Source organism: Oncorhynchus mykiss, chromosome 28, assembly GCF_057628025.1.
Source record: "Oncorhynchus mykiss isolate SJ-2025 chromosome 28, ASM5762802v1, whole genome shotgun sequence".
NCBI lineage: Eukaryota > Metazoa > Chordata > Actinopteri > Salmoniformes > Salmonidae > Oncorhynchus > Oncorhynchus mykiss.
Genome location: NC_143049.1, coordinates 27,499,017 through 27,517,885, shown reverse-complemented (window position 1 = coordinate 27,517,885; position 18,869 = coordinate 27,499,017). Strand labels below are relative to the sequence as shown.

The following is an 18,869-nucleotide window of genomic DNA, read 5'->3' as shown; positions in this document are numbered from 1 at the left end:
AAATAAAAATATAAGAATTTCCGCAAAACACCATTAACTCAAGCACAGAAGTCAAACCAATGACCAATAATCATCGAAAATGACATTGCTACATTTCAACTACATCTTCCTTCAGAGGAAGACATTCAAGAGCTTTATAAAAAAAACGTTCTAAAACATGTATATAGAACGAAGCTGCAATGTAACTTGTAATAGACATTTGGTGCATGAATTGTGTATCTAGGACACTTCAGGGATATTAGTGACATCACTCTCTCCTGCCACACAAACTGCACACACTCAACACAAGTAAAAAATGTAAAAAAAATCCCCACAACATCCAAACATGACAGAAGTCAATTTCACAAGGGAAGCGAGACTAAGCGATACAGTACAAATGCGTGTGCTTCTTATGTCAACACCCTACCAAAGTAATTTCCTGACATTTGTCGTTTGACGTATCACACGCATACACAAATACAGCATGTGTAAGAACAACTTAGAATGCGCCATGTTAACACGTTCATGACCATCTAAAGTATATTATATAATAATACAGTGCCTTCAGAAAGTTACCATTTTGTTGTGTTACAGCCTTAAAAAACTCTTAAAGATCGGACAATTTTTTTCAATTTTCGCCTAAAATGACATACCCAAATCAACTGCCTGTAGCTCAGGCGGTGAAGCAAGGCTATGCATATTCTTGATAGCATTTGAAAGGAAACACTTTGAAGTTTGTGGAAATTTGAAATTAATGTAGGAGAACAATGCACTTTAGATCTGGTAAAAGAAAAACCAACCGTTTCTTTGTATTGTTTTTGTACCATCATCTTTGAAATGCAAGAGAAAGGCCATAATGTATTATTCCAGGCCAGATGCAATTTATATTTTGGCCACTAGATGGCAGCAGTGTATGTGCAAAGTTTTAGACTGATCCAATGAACCATTGTATTTCTGTTCAACATTTTGTATCAAGTCTGCCCAAATCTGCCTAATTGTGTTATTAACTTTTCAAGTTCATAACTGTGCACACTCCTGAAACAATAGCATGATATTATTTCACTGTAATAGTTACTGTAAATTGGACAGGGCAGTTAGATTAACAAGAATTTAAGCTTTCTGCCAATATCCGATATGTCTATGTCCTGGGAAATGTTCTTGTTACTTATGCTAATTAGCCTACGTTAGCTCAACCGTCCCGTGGGGGACCCACTGATCCTGGAGAAGCTTTCATTAAAAATTTATTAAATTGACTTTTGCCCTCACCCATCTACACATGATGCCTCATAATAACAAAGATGCTTTTAGCACCATCTCTAGTGTCAGTGGCGTACCGCAGTTTCTGGGCCCCCGCAAGGTCTGAGCAAGACTCTCCCCCCCAAACAAAAATATTATTTGTATTTATTTTTTTTGTGGGGGGGGGGGGGGGGGGGAGAGACAGCTGACTTCCTAGTAATCCATGGGGCAAAGATAAACATGTGCAGTTTTATAGCTAACCTCATGTTATTCTGCACATTGTGCAATGGGCCAGAGAGAAAAATATTGCACTGCCAGAGAGGGTACCTGTAGTTGGTGGTTTTGTATGTGATTTTGGACATCTCTGGAGGGCTGGGATAGACTGACTGACCTATTAACTGACTGATTAACAGACTGACGGACGCTGAACTACTGCAGCTTTCAGAGCTGGAGGTTGAAAGATAAAGGCATTTCCTCTTTTAGCAGTTCTTATGCCAGCTTATAAATTGTACTTAAGCTGTGCAATTGTTGACAACTGTGAGACAGAAGTTACTGTAAATGTGGAAGATTGTGCAAGAACTGAGGCACAGCTATCAGCCAGTGTCATGTTCAGTTTCTCATGAATCTTTTTCAAGGGGTGGATCAGCTTTAATATTGTGGATAGATTGTTGCTTCCATCAATATAATTTTCTGCATAAATTCTAATCCACCATATATTTTTGGGGTAAATATATACAGTATATCACAGAAGTGAGTACACCCCTCACATTTTTGTAAATATTTGAGTATATCTTTTCATGTGACAACAATGAAGAAATGACACTTTGCTACAATGTAAAGTAGTGAGTATACAGCTTGTATAACAGTTTAAATTTGCTGTCCCCTCAAAATAACTCAACACACAGCCATTATTGTCTAAACCGCTGGCAACAAAAATGAGTACACCCCTAAGTGAAAATGTCCAAATTGGGCCCAATTAGCCATTTTCCCTCCCCGGTGTCACGTGACTCATTAGTGTTACAAGGTCTCAGGTGTGAATGGGGAGCAGGTGTGTTAAATTTGGTGTCATCACTCTCACACTCCCTCATACTGACTGGTCACTGGAAGTTCAACATGGCACCTCATGGCAAAGCACTCACTGAGGATCTGAAAAAAATAATATATATAAATATAGAAACATTCATACATACATACATATATACATACATATACACACTTTTTTTTAGAATATACCTTTACTATACCCCGCAAACCTTACCATCCCTCCAACAATTGGAGTAAACTAATAAACAACACTTAATAAACAATCTTGTTGTTATTAGTCCCACCCTTCAGCTCCATTCAACCCCTCCCACCTATCGCTTAACACCATCCATTTGTATCATATCATGAATCTTTAGAAGAACAGATGTAAGTGCATTCATTTCAATCAATGCTTCAGCTAAGTTTTTCAGTCTGTTAAACGCCCAAATCAATGACTAGGTCCAAAACATTTGTTTTGCCGAAATGACTACCGACCCGTAGCACTCACATCTTTAGCCATGAAGTGCTTTGAAAGGCTGGTCATGGCTCACATCAACCCCATTATCCCAGAAACCCTAGACCCACTCTAATTTGCATACTGCCCCAACAGATCCACAGATGATGCAATCTCTATTGCACTCCACACTGCCCTTTCACACCTGGACAAAAGGAACACCTATGTGAGAATGCTATTCATTGACGACAGCTCAGCGTACAACACCATAGTGCCCTCAAAGCTCAACAATAAGCTAAGAACCCTAGGACTAAACACCTCCCTCTGCAACTGGATTCTGGACTTCCTGACAGGTCACCCCCAGGTGGTAAGGCTAGGTAACAGCACATCTGCCACGCTGATCCTTAACACAGGGGCCCCTCAGGGTTGCGTGCTCAGTCCCCTCTTGTACTCCCTGTTCACTTATGACTGCACGGCCAGGCACGACTCCAAAACCATCAATTAAGTTTGCAAGTGACACAACAGTGGTAAGCCTGATCACCAACCACGACGAGACAGCCTATAGGGAGGAGGTCAGACACCTGGCCGTGTGGTGCCAGGACAACAACCTCTCCCTCAGCGTGATCAAGACAAAGTAGATGATTGTGGACTACAGGAAAAAGAGGACAGAGCACTCCCCCATTCTCATCAACGGGGCTGCAGTTAAGCAGGTTGAGAGCTTCAAGTTCCTTGGTGTCCACATCACCAACAAACTAACATGATCCAAGCACACCAAGGCAGTTGTGAAGAGGGCACGACAAAACCTATTCCCCCTCGGGAGACTGAAAAGATTTGGCATGGATCCTCAGGTCCTCAAACGTTTAACAGCTGCACCATCGAGTGCATCCTGACTGGTTGTATCCCTGCCTGGTATGGCAACTTTTCGGCCTCCGACCGCAAGGCACTACAGAGGGTAGTGCGAACGGCCCAGTACATGACTAGGGCAAAGCTTTCTGGCATCCAGGACCTCTATACCAGGCGGTGTCAGAGGAAGGCTCTAAAAATTGTCAAAGACTCCAGCCACCCTAGTCATAGACTGTTCTCTCTGCTACAGCATGGCAAACGGTACCGGAGTGCCAACTCTAGATCCAAGATGCTTCTTAACAGCTTCTACCCCCAAGCCATAAGACTCCTGAACATCTAATCAAATGGCTACCCAGATTATTTGCATTGCCCCCCCCCCCCCCCCCATTTTACACTGCTGCTACTCTCTGTTGTTATCATCTATGCATAGTCACTTTAATAACTTTACCTACGTGTACATATTACCTCAACTAACCAGCGCCCCCCCCCCCCCCCCTTACATTGACTCTGTAACGGTACCCCCTGTATATACAGTCTCGCTATTGTTATTTTACTGCTGCTCTTTAATTACTTGTTACTTTTATTTATTATTCTTATCCATATTTTTCTTAAAATGCGTTGTTGGTTAGGGACAGGTAAGTAAGCATTTCACTGTAAGGTATTTCACTGTATTCGGCACATGTGACTAATACAATTTGATTTGATCACATTCACATTCACAGCAGATGTTAATGTGAGTGTAGCGACATGCTTGTGCTTCTAGTTCTAGTTCTGTGCAGTAATATCTAACAAGTAATCTAACAATTCCACAAGAACTACCTAATACACACAAATCTAAAGGGGTGAATGAGAATATGTACATATAAATATATGGATGAGCAATGACCAAGCGGCATAGGCAAGATACAATAGATGGTATAAAATACAGTATATACCTATGAGATGAGCAATGTTAGATATGTAAACATTGTTAAAATGGTATTATTAAAGTGACTAGTGATCAATTTATTTTCGAGTCTGTATATAGGCAACAGCCTCTCTGAGTTAGTGATTGCTGTTTAACAGTCTGATGGCCTTGAGATAGAAGCTGTTTTTCAATCTCTCGGTCCCAGCTTTGATGCACCTGTACTGACCTCACCTTCTGGGTGGTAGCGGGGTGAACAGGCAGTGGCTCGGGTGGTTTTTGTCCTTGATGATCTTTTTGGCCTTCCTGTGACATTGGGTGCTATAGGTATCCTGGAGGTCAGGTAGTTTTCCCCCGGTGACACGTTGTGCAGACCGCATCACTCTCTGGAGAACCTTGCGGTTGTGGGCGGAGCAGTTGCCGTACCAGGCGGTGATACAGCCCAACAGGATGCTCTCAATTGTGCAAGGTTGATACTTTGTGCAAGGCAATTGATAAGCGTTAAAACCTTTGTGGATGGGGCCTCCCTAGTGGAGCAGTGGTCTAAGACTGCTTTGCAGTGCCAACTGCGTTGCTACAGATGCTGGTTTGATTCCCAGCCCAGCCGCGACCGGGAGACCCATTAGGCGACGCAAAATTGGTCCAGCGTAGTGCCGTTTATGGAGGGTTTGCCGGCTGGGATGTCCTTGTCCCATCATGCTGTAGTGACTCCTGTGGCGGGCCAGGTGCATTCACTCTGACACAGTCACCAGGTGTACGGTGTTTCCTCTGACACATTTGTGCGGCTGGCATCCGGGTTAAGTGTGCATTGTGTCAAGAAGCAGTGCGGCTTGGTGGGGTTGTGTTTCATAGGATGCACGGCTCTCGACCTTTGCCTCTCCCAAGGCCGTAAGGAGTTGCAACGATGACAAGACTATTGGATATGATACAAAGGGGGTAAAAATAAATTAATAAATAGTTTAAAAAATGTGTGGATGGGTATAATTTGTATGTATAAAATGTATAATAGTAATATTTAAAATTAGGGACTGATTTAGACCTGTGACACCAGGTGGGTGAAATTAACTATCAGGTAGAACAGAAAACCATCAGTATTTCATACCTTGTAGGGGTAAGATTTGAATACACTTGGTGTAGACATTCATGCCCTGAAATGATGGATTCGGAAAGTTCTGCTGCAATTGCAACTCCTGCAAAAGGTTTGCATTGTTGTACCAAGATTGATTGTACCAACAGACAAATGCAGTGGGCAAAAAGTATCTAAATTATGAAATGCTTTTCACAACAACCATCCATTCAGTTGAAAGATATTGCTCATCAATATCCGGGTACAGTTTGCTAAAAAAAAAAAAAAACCCAACCCAAATGCTAGATGAGATGGGAATGCCTAAAGATTGTGGACCAAATTGGCAAGCTAAGCATTGCACATGTGTGTACAAAATGTAATTAAATAAACACTAAGGCCGAAAAAAAATAATGACACTTAAAAAAAGTGAAATATGCCTTTAAGAGAAAGTATAAGGCAGTTACAGCAATGTGGTAGATCTCCTCAAAAAAAACAGGGTTTGACCAAACAGGGTTTGACTTACCACTGTGTTCTATTTGCCTTCTATGTTTTACACCATGAAGATTAAAACAGATTTTCCATCAAAGCCAGAATATGTGCATTTTTCTCTTGTAGGCCCATGTATTATCAAGATCCCAAGTGTACAGCTAGACATCAGTCACAATTTTTGTAGAACTGTAAAGGAAATGTGAAGGAAATGTTATTGTGTGAAGAGATAGCCTTGAAAATGTTCATCTTGTCTTTGGTGTCATAAACAATCCGTGCTTCCTGCCTGTGCTCGGTAAAGATATGAGGGGGGCATCATAACCCCTTCCTTAGGACCATCTGGCAGAACGCCCAGAATATGTTCTTTAAATTAAGATAGGAGACGGTGCCAGACACATGTAGGAACCAACCCAATGAATCATCTTTATGTAGGTTGTTATGCAGATGTATATAAGGCTGTATGTAAGGAAAGCCATTTTAGAGCTCACTTCAGACCAGTACTTTATGCATCTAAGTTTGACTGTGACCTCTCCAGTTTGCTGACAGTAAAGAGTGATTCGTTTAATATTGACTTCTCGTGTCCCTGTGTTGAATTTCCAAAACACTTCCTAGCAGCTTTAAAACAGCAGGTTAAGGTACATGCAACGTGATGATAGGGATTGTTTTGAACAACCACTTTTAAGAAAACATGAAAAATAATACTGTTTAAGTTGTTAGAATAAGATTGAATCGAATAATTTAATCTAATGACATAACAAAACGTATTTTGGCAGTCAGTAACATAAGTTTGAAGGTTGCTGTTATATAAAAACAGTCTAATATAGGTTTTAATAACAGGTGGACTTCTCTTTGGACTGTTGTCTAACAAAGCAGTCGTGAATTATCACAAGAGCGTAAATTAATGCTAAAACAATAATGCAAAGGCTTTTTATACAATTTAGCAGGGTTGGGGTCAATGTTCATCCAGTCACGTATCTTTTGCAATCCTATCCTTCCTAGACAGTACATACAGTTGAAGTCGGAAGTTTACATACACCTTAGCCAAATACATTTAAACTCAGTTTTCACAATTCCTGACATTTAAACCAAGTAAAAATTCCCTGTCAGTTAGGATCACCACTTTATTTTAAGAATGTGAAATGTCAGAATAAAAGTAGAGAGAATATTTATTTCAGCTTTAATTTCTTTCATCACATTCCCAGTGGGTCAGAAGTTTACATACACTCAATTAGTTTTTGGTAGCATTGTCTTTAAATTGTTTAACTTGGGTCAAACGTTTCGGGTAGCCTTCCACAAGCTTCCCACAATAAGTGGGGTGAATTTTGGCCCATTCCTCCTGACAGAGCTGGTGTAACTGAGTCAGGTCTTTAGGCCTCCTTGCTCGCACAGGCTTTTTCAGTTCTGCTCACACATTCTCTATAGGATTGAGGTCAGGGCTTTGTGATGGCCACTCCAATACCTTGACTTTATTATCCTTAAGCCATTCTGCCACAACATTGGAAGTATACTTGGGGTCATTGTCCATTTTTAAGACTCATTTGCGACCAAACTTTAACTTCCTGACTGACGTCTTGGGATGTTGCTTCAATATATCTACATAATTTAACTTCCTCATGATGCCATCTATTTTGTGAAGTGCACCAGTCCCTCCTGCAGGAAAGCACCCCCACAACATGATGCTGCCACCCCCATGCTTCACGGTTGGGATGGTGTTCTTCGGCTTGCAAGTCTCCCCCTTTTTCCTCCAAACATAACGATGGTCATTATGGCCAAACCTTTCTATTTTTGTTTCATCAGACCAGAGGACATTTCTCCAAAAAGTACAATCTTTGTCCCCATGTGCAGTTGCAAACCGTAGTCTTGCTTTTTTATGGCAGTTTTGGAGCAATGGCTTCTTCCTTGCTGAGCGGCCTTTCAGGTTATGTCGATATAGGCCTTGTTTTACTGTGGATATAGATACTTTTGTACCTGTTTCCTCCAGCATCTTCACAAGGTCCTTTGCTGTTGTTCTGGGTTTGATTTGCACTTTTTGCACCAATGTACGTTCATCTCTAGGAGACAGAACGCGTCTCCTTCCTGAGCGGTATGATGGCTGCGTGGTCCCATGGTGTTTATACTTGCGTACTATTGTTTGTACAGATGAACGTGGTATCTTCAGGCATTTGGAAATTGCTCCCAAGGATGAACCAGACTTGTGGAGGTCTACCATTTTTTTTTGATGTCTTGGCAGATTTCTTTAGATTTTCCCATGATGTCAAGCAAAGAGGCACTGAGTTTCAAGGTAGGCCTTGAAATACATCCACGGGTACACCTCCAATTGACTCAAATGATGTCAATTAGCCTATCAGAAGCTTCTAAAGCCATGACATAATTTTCTGGAATTTTACAAGCTATTTAAATAACAGTCAACTTAGTGTATGTAAACTTCTGACCAACTGGTCAAAACATATTGATACAACAGTAGCTAAGCTGGGGAGTCTGTCCATAATGAAGCACTGTTTTTCCTTCTTAACAGCACTATCAACAAGGCAGGTCCTACAGGATCTAGTTTCTACCTTCTTAACAGCACTATCAACAAGGCAGGTCCTACAGGCACTAGTTTTGTCACACCTGGACTACTGTTCAGTCGTGTGGTCAGGTGCCACAATTGCAATTGGCTTAGAACAGGTCAGCACAGCTGGCCCTTGGATGTACAGAGAGAGCAATACTTTCTGAAGGCATAGTTTGTGTACATGTGTTTTATCGTAACCACAGCGACATTCAACATGCGCACAGACAAATTAGGTTTTCTCCGTATGCCGTCAGAAACTAGTGGTGTGCTGTCTTAGCCTACATCCCTCATCTGATGACAAAGTTTCATGAGTCCCTTCTCAGAACATACAGTACACACATAGATGGCACTGCACAAGGCACAAACAATTGTGATCAAATGGAACATTTCCAAGAAAATTTTGTTTGAATTGCTTCAGCACTTTAAAAGTATTTTGTGGTAGTCAAAGAAGTTAAAAACTTTTTACTTAAGCGAAGCAGTGAAATATAGTGAAAGTTAAATATACTAAAACCCCTGGTCTCCTAGGGTTAACTCTTGTCCGAGGTAAGGCTGCAGAGGGTCAAAAGGAAAAATTGGGCCAAAATGCATAGGTTTTCAATAATAAATACTCCTAATTCCTACTCAACGTACCTTGTCCTCAAACAGTGGCAGAATTTTTCACACAGCTAGTAAGATTTCACACACACAGTAATTTCCCAGTGGGCAAAACTGGTTGAAACATAATTTAAACCAGCTCGGCTCAGTGTTTTTCCCTCCATGGGTCTTGTCAGAGCTCTGAGGTGCTGGTGGTGGCTCTTCTCTGGCTGCTAGACCTGGACCTCCTGAAGGTGAAGGTCTGCTTGGAGGTCCTCACTTCCCTGGTGATGAAGTAGTAACACAGAGCATCCAGACAACACGTGATGTTGGCCAGACTCATGGCCACCTGCAGGAACAGGCTGATATTCGTCTTGGCCATGCAGTCCTGGATCACGTCTTGACGTACCTGGGAGGAGATAGTATTCCTGTAAGGCTTAGAGTTTTTCGTGGTCAAGTCACATGGCCAGGGGAAAAAACGTTGTCCCAGACATATTAATGCACATAAGACCATAGTGCCTTATACTAAAAGGGATTCAATTGTTTTTCCCCCTCATCAATCTACACATAATACCCCATAAGGACAAAGCAAAAACAGGTTTAGAAAATGTTACAAATTTTCTAAATATAAAAATGGAAATATCCCATTTACATAAGTATTCAGACCCTTTACTAAGTACTTTGTTGGAGCATCTTTGGCAGTGATTACAGCCTCGAGTATTCTTGGGTATGACGCTACAGGCTTGGCACACCGGTATTTGGGGGGGTTTCTTCCATTCTTCTGTGCAGATCCTCTCAAGCTCTGTCAGGTTGGATGGGGAGCGTCGCTGCACAGCTATTTTTAGGTCTCCTCAGAGATGTTTGATCAGGTTCACCTCCAGGTTCTGGCATGGCCACTCAAACTTCAGCTTTTTCAAATGCAAACTTCGTGTTTTCTGCTTGTTTTAGGCAGGTATAACCATGTCTAAAGATTACTTTTCAACATTGCCTGCTCCCGCGTGTTCTCATTACTTAAAAAAATGTAAAATTGTAGGGCTTCCCTCATGCCCCTTTTCATGACGGTGCTAACAGCCACGTGAGTGAGTGCTAGCTGGCTGCTGACCGGAATATGAAGATAGCCAAGACCAACAACACAATCAAATGGACTACACAGCTACAAGTAGTGAGTGGAGTTACAAATGGACTATACTATTCCACACACATAGCTGCAAATAGCCTGAAGCCACAGGGCTTTTCTCCCAGGTTCTATTTGCCTACATGTGATCCTTGTGAACCGTAGGTTGGGATTTGGACCTGGTCACATGTACATTGAACAACACAGCAGCTTTTCTGACGTTTTAGATATTTCTGTATAACATACATGTTACAACGAAGTTAGCTCTTTTACAATGGGGCCAATGGGAAAGAATGTTTGTTTTCCACAATTTGTGGGCGTGGTCGAGGAGAATTCCTTCTTATGACAAGAATACAGGCAATGACCAATGTAGCCTATTGATTGTGCTCTGAGGTGACATTGAAATTGGCAGTGAATATCACGTTGGGGGCGAGGAAACAACGGAAGCATTTTCAATGAAGGAAGCGAAGTGGGCGAGGGGACCATTGGGCGATGTGAGCATGGGTGAGGGACGTGAACAGGGTGGGACCAAATTTGGGAAAAACTGAACTTCATGCAAATACTCTACAACGTCGTGTTGCTATTGACCAATCAAAGAGCACTATAGTTTCCAGACCATAATGGATTGGCTGCTGATACCTAAACTACCTAGCCTGCGTGCTAGCTTGACTATCCAAATTCATGGATAGAATCTCAGCCCTTATCCTTTCATCACGCTGACTGGCGGTAGCCTTTTGCCCATGGTCCTGAATCGATGCTCACAGTGAGTGCTGTTTTTATGAGCGCATCTTGGGCTACCAGTCTTTCTGGGGCTTCTCGGAATCACAGTGTGTGCTGTTTCAATGAGCGCACTTTGGGCTACCAGTTTTGGGGCTTCTCTTAATCTTAAGGATCGAACCATTTTTTAACATTTTCGCCTAAAATGACATACCCAAATCTAACTGCCTGTAGCTCAGGACCTGAAGCAAGGATATGCATATTCTTGATACTATTTGAAAGGAAACACTTTGAAATGTGAAATTAATGTAGGAGAATATAACACATTAGATCTGGTTAAAGATATTACAAACCAAAAACATGCGTATATATATATTTTTTTTTTCATCTTTGAAATGCAAGAGAAAGGCCATAATATAATTTTGCAGTTTAGGCACAATTACATTTTGGCCACTAGATGGCAGCAGTGTATGTGCAAAGTTTCAGACTGAACCAGTGAAAAATTGCAATACATCAGAAAATTTGTCTTGCATGGAGCTTCTATCAGACTGTTAAATAGGCATCACTAGCTGGCCTCCAGCCAGTACCCTGTCCTGAACTTACTCACTGTTGCTATCCGGCTACCACACGTTTTTTCAACCCTGCACCTTAGAGGCTGCTGCCCTATGTACATAGACATGAAACACTGGTCACTTTATCAGTGGTGGAAAAAGTACCCAATTGTCATACTTGAGTAAAAGTAAAGATACCTTAATAGAAAATGACTCAAGTAAAAGTAACCCAGTAAAATACTACTTGAGTAAAAGTCTAAAAGTATTTGGTTTTAAATATACATAAGTATCAAAAGTAAATGTAATTGCTAAAATATACTTAAGTATCAAAAGTAAAAGTATAAATAATTAAACATTCCTTATATTAAGCAAACCAGATGGCACAATTTTAGATTTGTTATTTTGTACAGATAGACATTATTTACATACAAAGCATTTGTGTTTAGTGGGCCTGCCAGATCAGAGGCAGTAGAGATGACCAGGGATGTTCAATTGTTAAGTGATAATATTTCTCAATTCCATTATTTTACTTTTTAGATGAATGTGTATTGTTAGATAATACTGCACTGTTGGAGCTATGGACACAAGCATTTCGCTACCACCGCAATAACATCTGCTAAATATGTGTATGCAACCAATAACATTTGATTTGATTTGCTATAGCGTGTGTGTTTGTGTGTTGAGCTCGGAATGACATTTACTCTTATTCACCGCAGATTCAAATTAGCTACTGTCATGTAAGACATTTCACATCAGCTATGACTATAGAATATGCACTTTGTTTTATTTAGTTAGCTTTACTGAAACTCTCTAGAGAAGTAGCGGCTTGATTACGCTCATTGCGTAGCGTACTGTCACAAATTCGACAGAAATGTAGCCTATAGTTGTAATAATTGAAGTTTAAGTTATGAAGCCTGTAAGAATCTTTGATAAGTTAGTGGTGCTCAACCTGTTGAGCTGATCTGTGTGTGTTTTTAGGCGCAAGTTATGTGTAGTCTAGGCCTACTGGAGCTTGGCTGCATTTCAGATACACATGTTGTAGTGGGGCCGCATATCTTTCTTGTGCTATTATACAAAGCGATGGTTGTTGTGTACGGCTACATTTCAGATACATGTGAACAGTCGTAGGACCAATCTACCTTGTGGTATTAGGGCTCTAAAGCAATACTAGTTGTTCCCCCCTATGAATTTAAAATGCCCACTCAAGCATGTCATCCTGGAGCCGGGCCTGTTAGTAATTAACTCACCAGGAACTGCAGCAGGATGCCCAGGTGGCTAGGCGTGAAGGGGACCAGGAAGGCACAGAGACTGCTGTAAATGATCCTCACACAGGCTCTGTTCTTATGGCTCTCTTTGCCGGACTGCCTCAGCGTCCGGATGCTCTGGGCCGAACACACCACCAGTACCAGGGAAGGCCCCACAAACCCAAAGCCCAAGAGGCAGCTGATCACATCTGGGCGCCAGCCCTTCTCTGAGAAGCCGTGGAAGCAGTGGAAGGACCCATTTCCCGCCGTGCGGAACGAGTAGATGGGTGAGGTGCCCCCCAGCACCACCACCCAGACCAGGATGCAGATCCCCAGAGCAGCCCGGCGGGAGCGGAGCTGCTTGGCGCGGAAGGGGTGGCGTATGGCCACCCAGCGGTCCATGGCTATGCAAGCAATGGTGTAGATGCTGCCGTACATGCCCACAAAGTACAGGCTCTCCAGGAAGGAGCAGAGGAAGCGGTGGTGGGCCTCCCAGTGGTGGATGGTGGCGTGCATCTTAAAGGGGAGCAGGAGGAGGAGAAGGAGGTCCAGGAGGGCCAGGTTGGTCATGTAGATGGTGGACTCTGTCCACTTGCGGAGGAGGAAGCAGAAGACAACCAGGGCCAGGATGTTGAGGACAAGGCCGCACACGAAGATGGGCACATAGATGGCAAGTTCCAGTGATTTCATGAGGCGGTCTACCTCGGTGAAGGAGCAGTTGGTTTTCATGGTGCCGCTGAGGAGTAAATGGGAGACATTGGGTAAGCCAATTCAAATAGACTTTGTCATTTAAATTTCTAAAAGGAATGGTGTTTTGATTATGAATGAGTCTCACAAACTGTAGGATAAAAATGATGGCCATACTATCTACCTTATTGATTTGTCTTTTTTTCTCACAATAATTTTTCCACTACTTTGATAATTACTTGTCCCCATGTACCCCATGTATAATTTTACTGGCACTGAGATTGAAACACCCACATGCACGCATGCATACGCACGCACACACAGACACTCACACGTGCCAATATGCAAAACCTCCTTTCTTTTCTCAGTTGTGTGGGTAGTTTACAGTAGCTGTACCCTCCTCACATATGAAAGCAGTGCCTGCCAGATTTAATGTGAGAACCCTTAAAGATGCAGTCCGGGGTCTTAAGCACAACAAATGTGTAACATATTGTACAAATTGGATTTCTAACATATCGTACGAATTGCATAAATAAATATATTTGTTGTATTTTTTTGGCACAACACATATCATGCGCAATGAATGATGTAGTACACAATTGGGTGACCCGTTTTAGCTCGTGAGCACCACTTTCAAAACTACTGGCTGAAATGTTACTAAAGTTCCGGAGCATCACTTTAACCACTTCACTACCAGTCTGCATGTCGTATGGCCAAATACTATTCCGAACCAAAATATTTTTGTGTCTGGGTCTCATCAAATACTGTAGAACTAAATTAAAGTAACCTGGTAAAATAACAACCTATACATTTTTTATTAGTTAGTCTTTTTCTAAGTTTAAGATGACTTCGGATTATGTTTATTATGTTGTTGTAGATAACCTATTATATTGGTTTGATTTGAATAATCACTCTTCTCTGAGTGTGTTTTCTGTTGTAATGATGTAACACCATCATTGGTGTGAAGTAATTAGATAAAAATACTTAAGTAGTTTTGGGAGTATCTGTACTTTACTATTTATATATTTGACTACTTTTACTTTCCTACATTTCTAAAGAAAATAATGTACTTTTTACTACATACATTTTCCCTGACACCCAAAAGTACTCGTTACATTTTAAATCCTTAGCAGGACAGGAAAATCTTCTAATTCATGCATCAAGAGAACATCCCAAGTCATCCTTACTGCCTCTGATTGAGCAGACTCACTAAACACAAATGCTTTGTTTGTAAATAATATCTGAGTGTTGGAGTGTGCCCCTGGCTATCTGTAAATAAAATAAAAACAAGAAAATGGTGGCGCCTGTATATTTAACACCAAATACTTTTACTCAAGTAGTATTTTACTGGGCGACTAACTTTTAATTTGAATTTGCCGTGAATAAGAGTAAATGCCATTCCGAAAGCAACACACAAACACACACGCTATAGCAAATCAAATCAAATGTTATTGGTTGCATACACATATTTAGCAGATGTTATTGCGGTGGTAGCGAAATGCTTGTGTTCCTAGCTCCAACAGCGCAGTATTATCTAACAATACACATTCATCTAAAAAGTAAAATAATGGAATTGAGAAATATTATCACTTAACAATTGAACATCCCTGGTCATCTCTACTGCCTCTGATCTGGCGGGCTCACTAAACACAAATGCTTTGTATGAATAATGTCTATCTGTACAAAAATAACAAATGTAAAATTGTGCCATCTGGTTTGCTTAATATAAGGAATTTTAAATGATTTATACTTTTACTTTTGATACTTATGTATATTTAAAACCAAATACTTTTAGACTTTTACTCAAGTAGTATTTTACTGGGTTACTTTTACTTGAGTCATTTTCTATGAAGGTATGTTTACTTTTACTCAAGTATGAAAATTGGGTACTTTTCCCACCACCATACAGTGTATACAGTAAGTGAAACCTTACCTTATAGATGCCAGTCTGCTGGTGTGTCTGTCTGTCAGTCTGTCTATCTGTGCCAGACAAATTAGTTTAACACTTCTGCTTTCAGTACCTTTGTTTTTTTTCATGACCACTTCCTATGTGAGAGAACTCCAATAGTCTGAATTGGTGCTCTCTACACCAGGTTACAGCTGCAGACAAGAGGTTATGTCTGGGACATAACTTAGAGATACAAACACAAATCAGAACAATCACAATTGTTTGAGAACATAGTGTCATTCTTCTACCACATATAACATATTATATACAGATTTAAAAAGTCAAAGGCCTAGATTCAATCAGATCAATCGTCAACCGCATTAGAGCTGTCAAATTAGTGAGCAGCTGCACTGCTTCTTGACACAATGTTCAGCCGCACCAATGTGTCAGAGGAAACACCGTACAACTGGCAACCCAAGTCAGCGGGCATGCACCCGGCCCGCTACAAGGAGAGGACATCCTGGCCAGCCAAACCCTCCCCTAACCCGGACAACGCTGGCCCAATTGTGTGCCACCTCATGAGTCTCCCAGTCACGACGGCTGTGACACAGCCTGGGATCAAACCCGGATCTGTAGTGACGCCTCTAGCACTGTGATGCAGAGCCTTAGACCGCTGCGCCACTCGGGAGGCCACGAGCAGCTACTCTCTTGAACATTGTCACGAAGCCACACCCGTCCCACTCGCATTTAGGTCAGAACGAGAAAATGATACTAACCCTATATAGAAATAATGCCGCTCAAATTCTAAATCATTCAATTAAATTATGAGGATTTCTATCAGCCTAATCGAGGTGTAGATTACATCTCAAATTCCAGTGTTCTAACTTGTAAACAAGGTTGCATGGGATTTCTCTTAATGCGACTCCGTGCAACCAGTAGGAATACTTTGGGTATAATGCCAGGAGCCACTTGTGGATTTGATAGCTCAAACGCAGTTCCGACACCACCAAAACAACCGGCATACCTATGCCGACTAAAGCGGTTCTGATTGAATAGAGCCCAATGTCTGTCAGCACAGCAGCAACATAGCCAGAAATAATTGGGGTTAGACAGCCACATCCCTTTGAACAATTGAGATGAGTTCAACAGTGAGGTACGCTTTTCACCAAGAGGTCCAAACGTCTTGCAATGTCATTGATGTACATACACTATACAGCTGTCACTAGCTTTCTTTTTAATAATTTTACGTGTATTCATTTTTCAATGTAATTTGATTAACAAACTATGAACCAGAAAAGTGAATCTACAGCTTTAATCCTGGTTACTGTAACCAAGGGCGTAGGAGCCAGGAGGGACAGTGGGGACATGCCCCCCCCCCCCTCCTATGTTAGAAGCAGGTAAAATGGTCCCCCCCAATAAAAATAACATATAAAACATTGCAAGACTTTTTAGAAAAATGTGTCACCAGATGTGTTGAAGGACTTTTATTTTGAAAAGGCCTCTTCTGCTGGAACGTGAGTCTCTTCCCCTGCCCCATGACTGGTTCCTTCTCACTCTTGGTTGTTACAAGTAGTGTGTTAGTGAGAGAAAAAGCACTGTGCAGCAGCACCACCAACATCACACACACAACACTGGGAAAAGTAATTGTTGTTTGCAACAACAAAGAAAGTTTGAGTAAAAAATGTATGAATGTAAATACACTTTGATATGTAGAACAAAGATGAGCAACTATACACTTTCTCGTGTCTAGTAGCTAGTTAGCTTTACATTTACAATTTAGTCAATGTTTACTTGTGTCAGCTTTTAGCTAATGCTGGGTAGTTCTGGCTATGTGAATAACTGATAGGGAATGTTTTGAAGCCAAGAATAGTTACTAGCTGCACAATCACTGTCAGCCTTCAAGTTAGAAATGGATGTGTCACCAGTCAAAAAGAGAAAAACATAGGAAGTACCATTTTTTTCCAAATGAGTGCAATGGACTGTAAGTAAGGCTCTTGACAACTGTGCGCACACCACCCCTGGCAAACTAGCTGGCAAATTTGATTGCTTTCAGTTTAGATGTCTCTCAGTGATTATGGGTCATGAAAGGGAAAAGGGATACCTAGTCAGTTGCACAAATGCATTCAACCGAAGTGTGTCTTCTGCATTAATCCCAACACATCTGAAGGTTGATCCATATGTTAAGACTTTGTTTGGTGCATGATCTGGCAGGAGAGTGACAGCCATGAACAGACAGAAAGGGAAAGCGAGAAAGGCCACAAACCAACCATAGATTTCTAGAATGCAAACACATTTAACCGTTCTGATTGGTCCCAGAAACCAATGGGTTGGGCTCGAGCCAGAACATACATGGGTAAAGCAGTGTTTAGAAAATGTGTCATTGACTTTGATACTCTGATTACTTAGAGATGGTCCAATCACTGATTACGTTTATTTTTTTTACAATTTTACCCCTTTTTCTCCCCAATTTCGTGGTATCCAATTGTTTTAGTAGTTACTATCTTGTCTCATCGCTACAACTCCCGTACGGGCTCGCGAAAGACGAAGTTTGAAAGTCATGCGTCCTCCGATACACAACCCAACCAAGCCGCACTGCTTCTTAACACAGCGCCATTCAACCCGGAAGCCAGCCGCACCAATGTGTTGGAGGAAACACCGTGCACCTGGCAACTTTGGTTAGCGCGCACCATGCCCGGCCCGCCACAGGAGTTGCTGGTGCGCGATGAGACTACGATTTCCCTACCGGCCAAACTCTCCCTAACCCGGACGACGCTAGGCCAATTGTGCCGGTCGCGGCCGGTTACGACAGAGCCTGGGCGCGAACCCAGGGTCTCTGGTGGCACAGCTGGCGCTGCAGCCCTTAACCACTGCGCATCCCAGGAGGCCCACTGATGACTTTTAACTGTGTATATTGCTGGTTATTATTACAGTATAACAACAGTGTTATAAGTTGAAAATATTACGTTAAGTTTCCAACCATACAGTATGTAGAGCAGCAGTGGTAACAACCTGACATGGGGGAAGTGAGAAAACGACTAGGAAATGAAACCATACAGTAGCAGAAAAAGTGTAGAATATATGCACATTAACAGTCACACTGGTATTGAGTACAGTATGAATGGCCATAGTCCTCAAACTGATTGCCAGTCAGAATCTGCTAAATAGATATGATCTTACAGCCCCGCCTAATGCAATGTTGTTTTGACACTTCAACTTTTGTTGGTGCCTGTTGAAAACAACCCAGATGACAGGGGTCTGGTTCAAACCAGAACCCACAGAACCAGCTCTAGTTCTAATCTAGAACCACGATGGGATGTACAGTACTTGAATTGTGTGTTGCAATGACTCGTTGTTCCCGTTTCGCTGAGAGACAAACTGAACCCCTACTGTATGTTGTCTAGCTAGCATATCCAGCTTTGAGCACCTGTGAATGACTCACTTCCACTCTTCAGTGTGTATTGCATCAGTTCAATATCAGATATATCAGTTTAATTCAGTGTAATGAAACTACCGGTTTGTACTTTCATTTTCTATTCTATTTCCATTTTCTATA

General features: G+C 41.6%; 1 protein-coding gene across 1 annotated transcript; it reads right to left on the bottom strand.

Annotated features, from left to right (window-relative positions):
• Positions 1 to 6,390: 6,390 nt before the first annotated feature.
• LOC110508797 (G protein-coupled receptor 55-like) lies at positions 6,391 to 15,756 on the bottom strand. Its single transcript, XM_021589625.3, has 3 exons — positions 15,362 to 15,756; positions 12,745 to 13,477; positions 6,391 to 9,524 (listed from the first exon to the last, which is right to left on the bottom strand). The coding sequence occupies exons 1-3, from the start codon at positions 15,463 to 15,465 to the stop codon at positions 9,309 to 9,311; spliced, it is 1,053 nt and encodes a 350-aa protein (XP_021445300.2). The 5' UTR covers positions 15,466 to 15,756; the 3' UTR covers positions 6,391 to 9,308.
• Between the last annotated feature and the right edge of the window lie 3,113 nt (positions 15,757 to 18,869).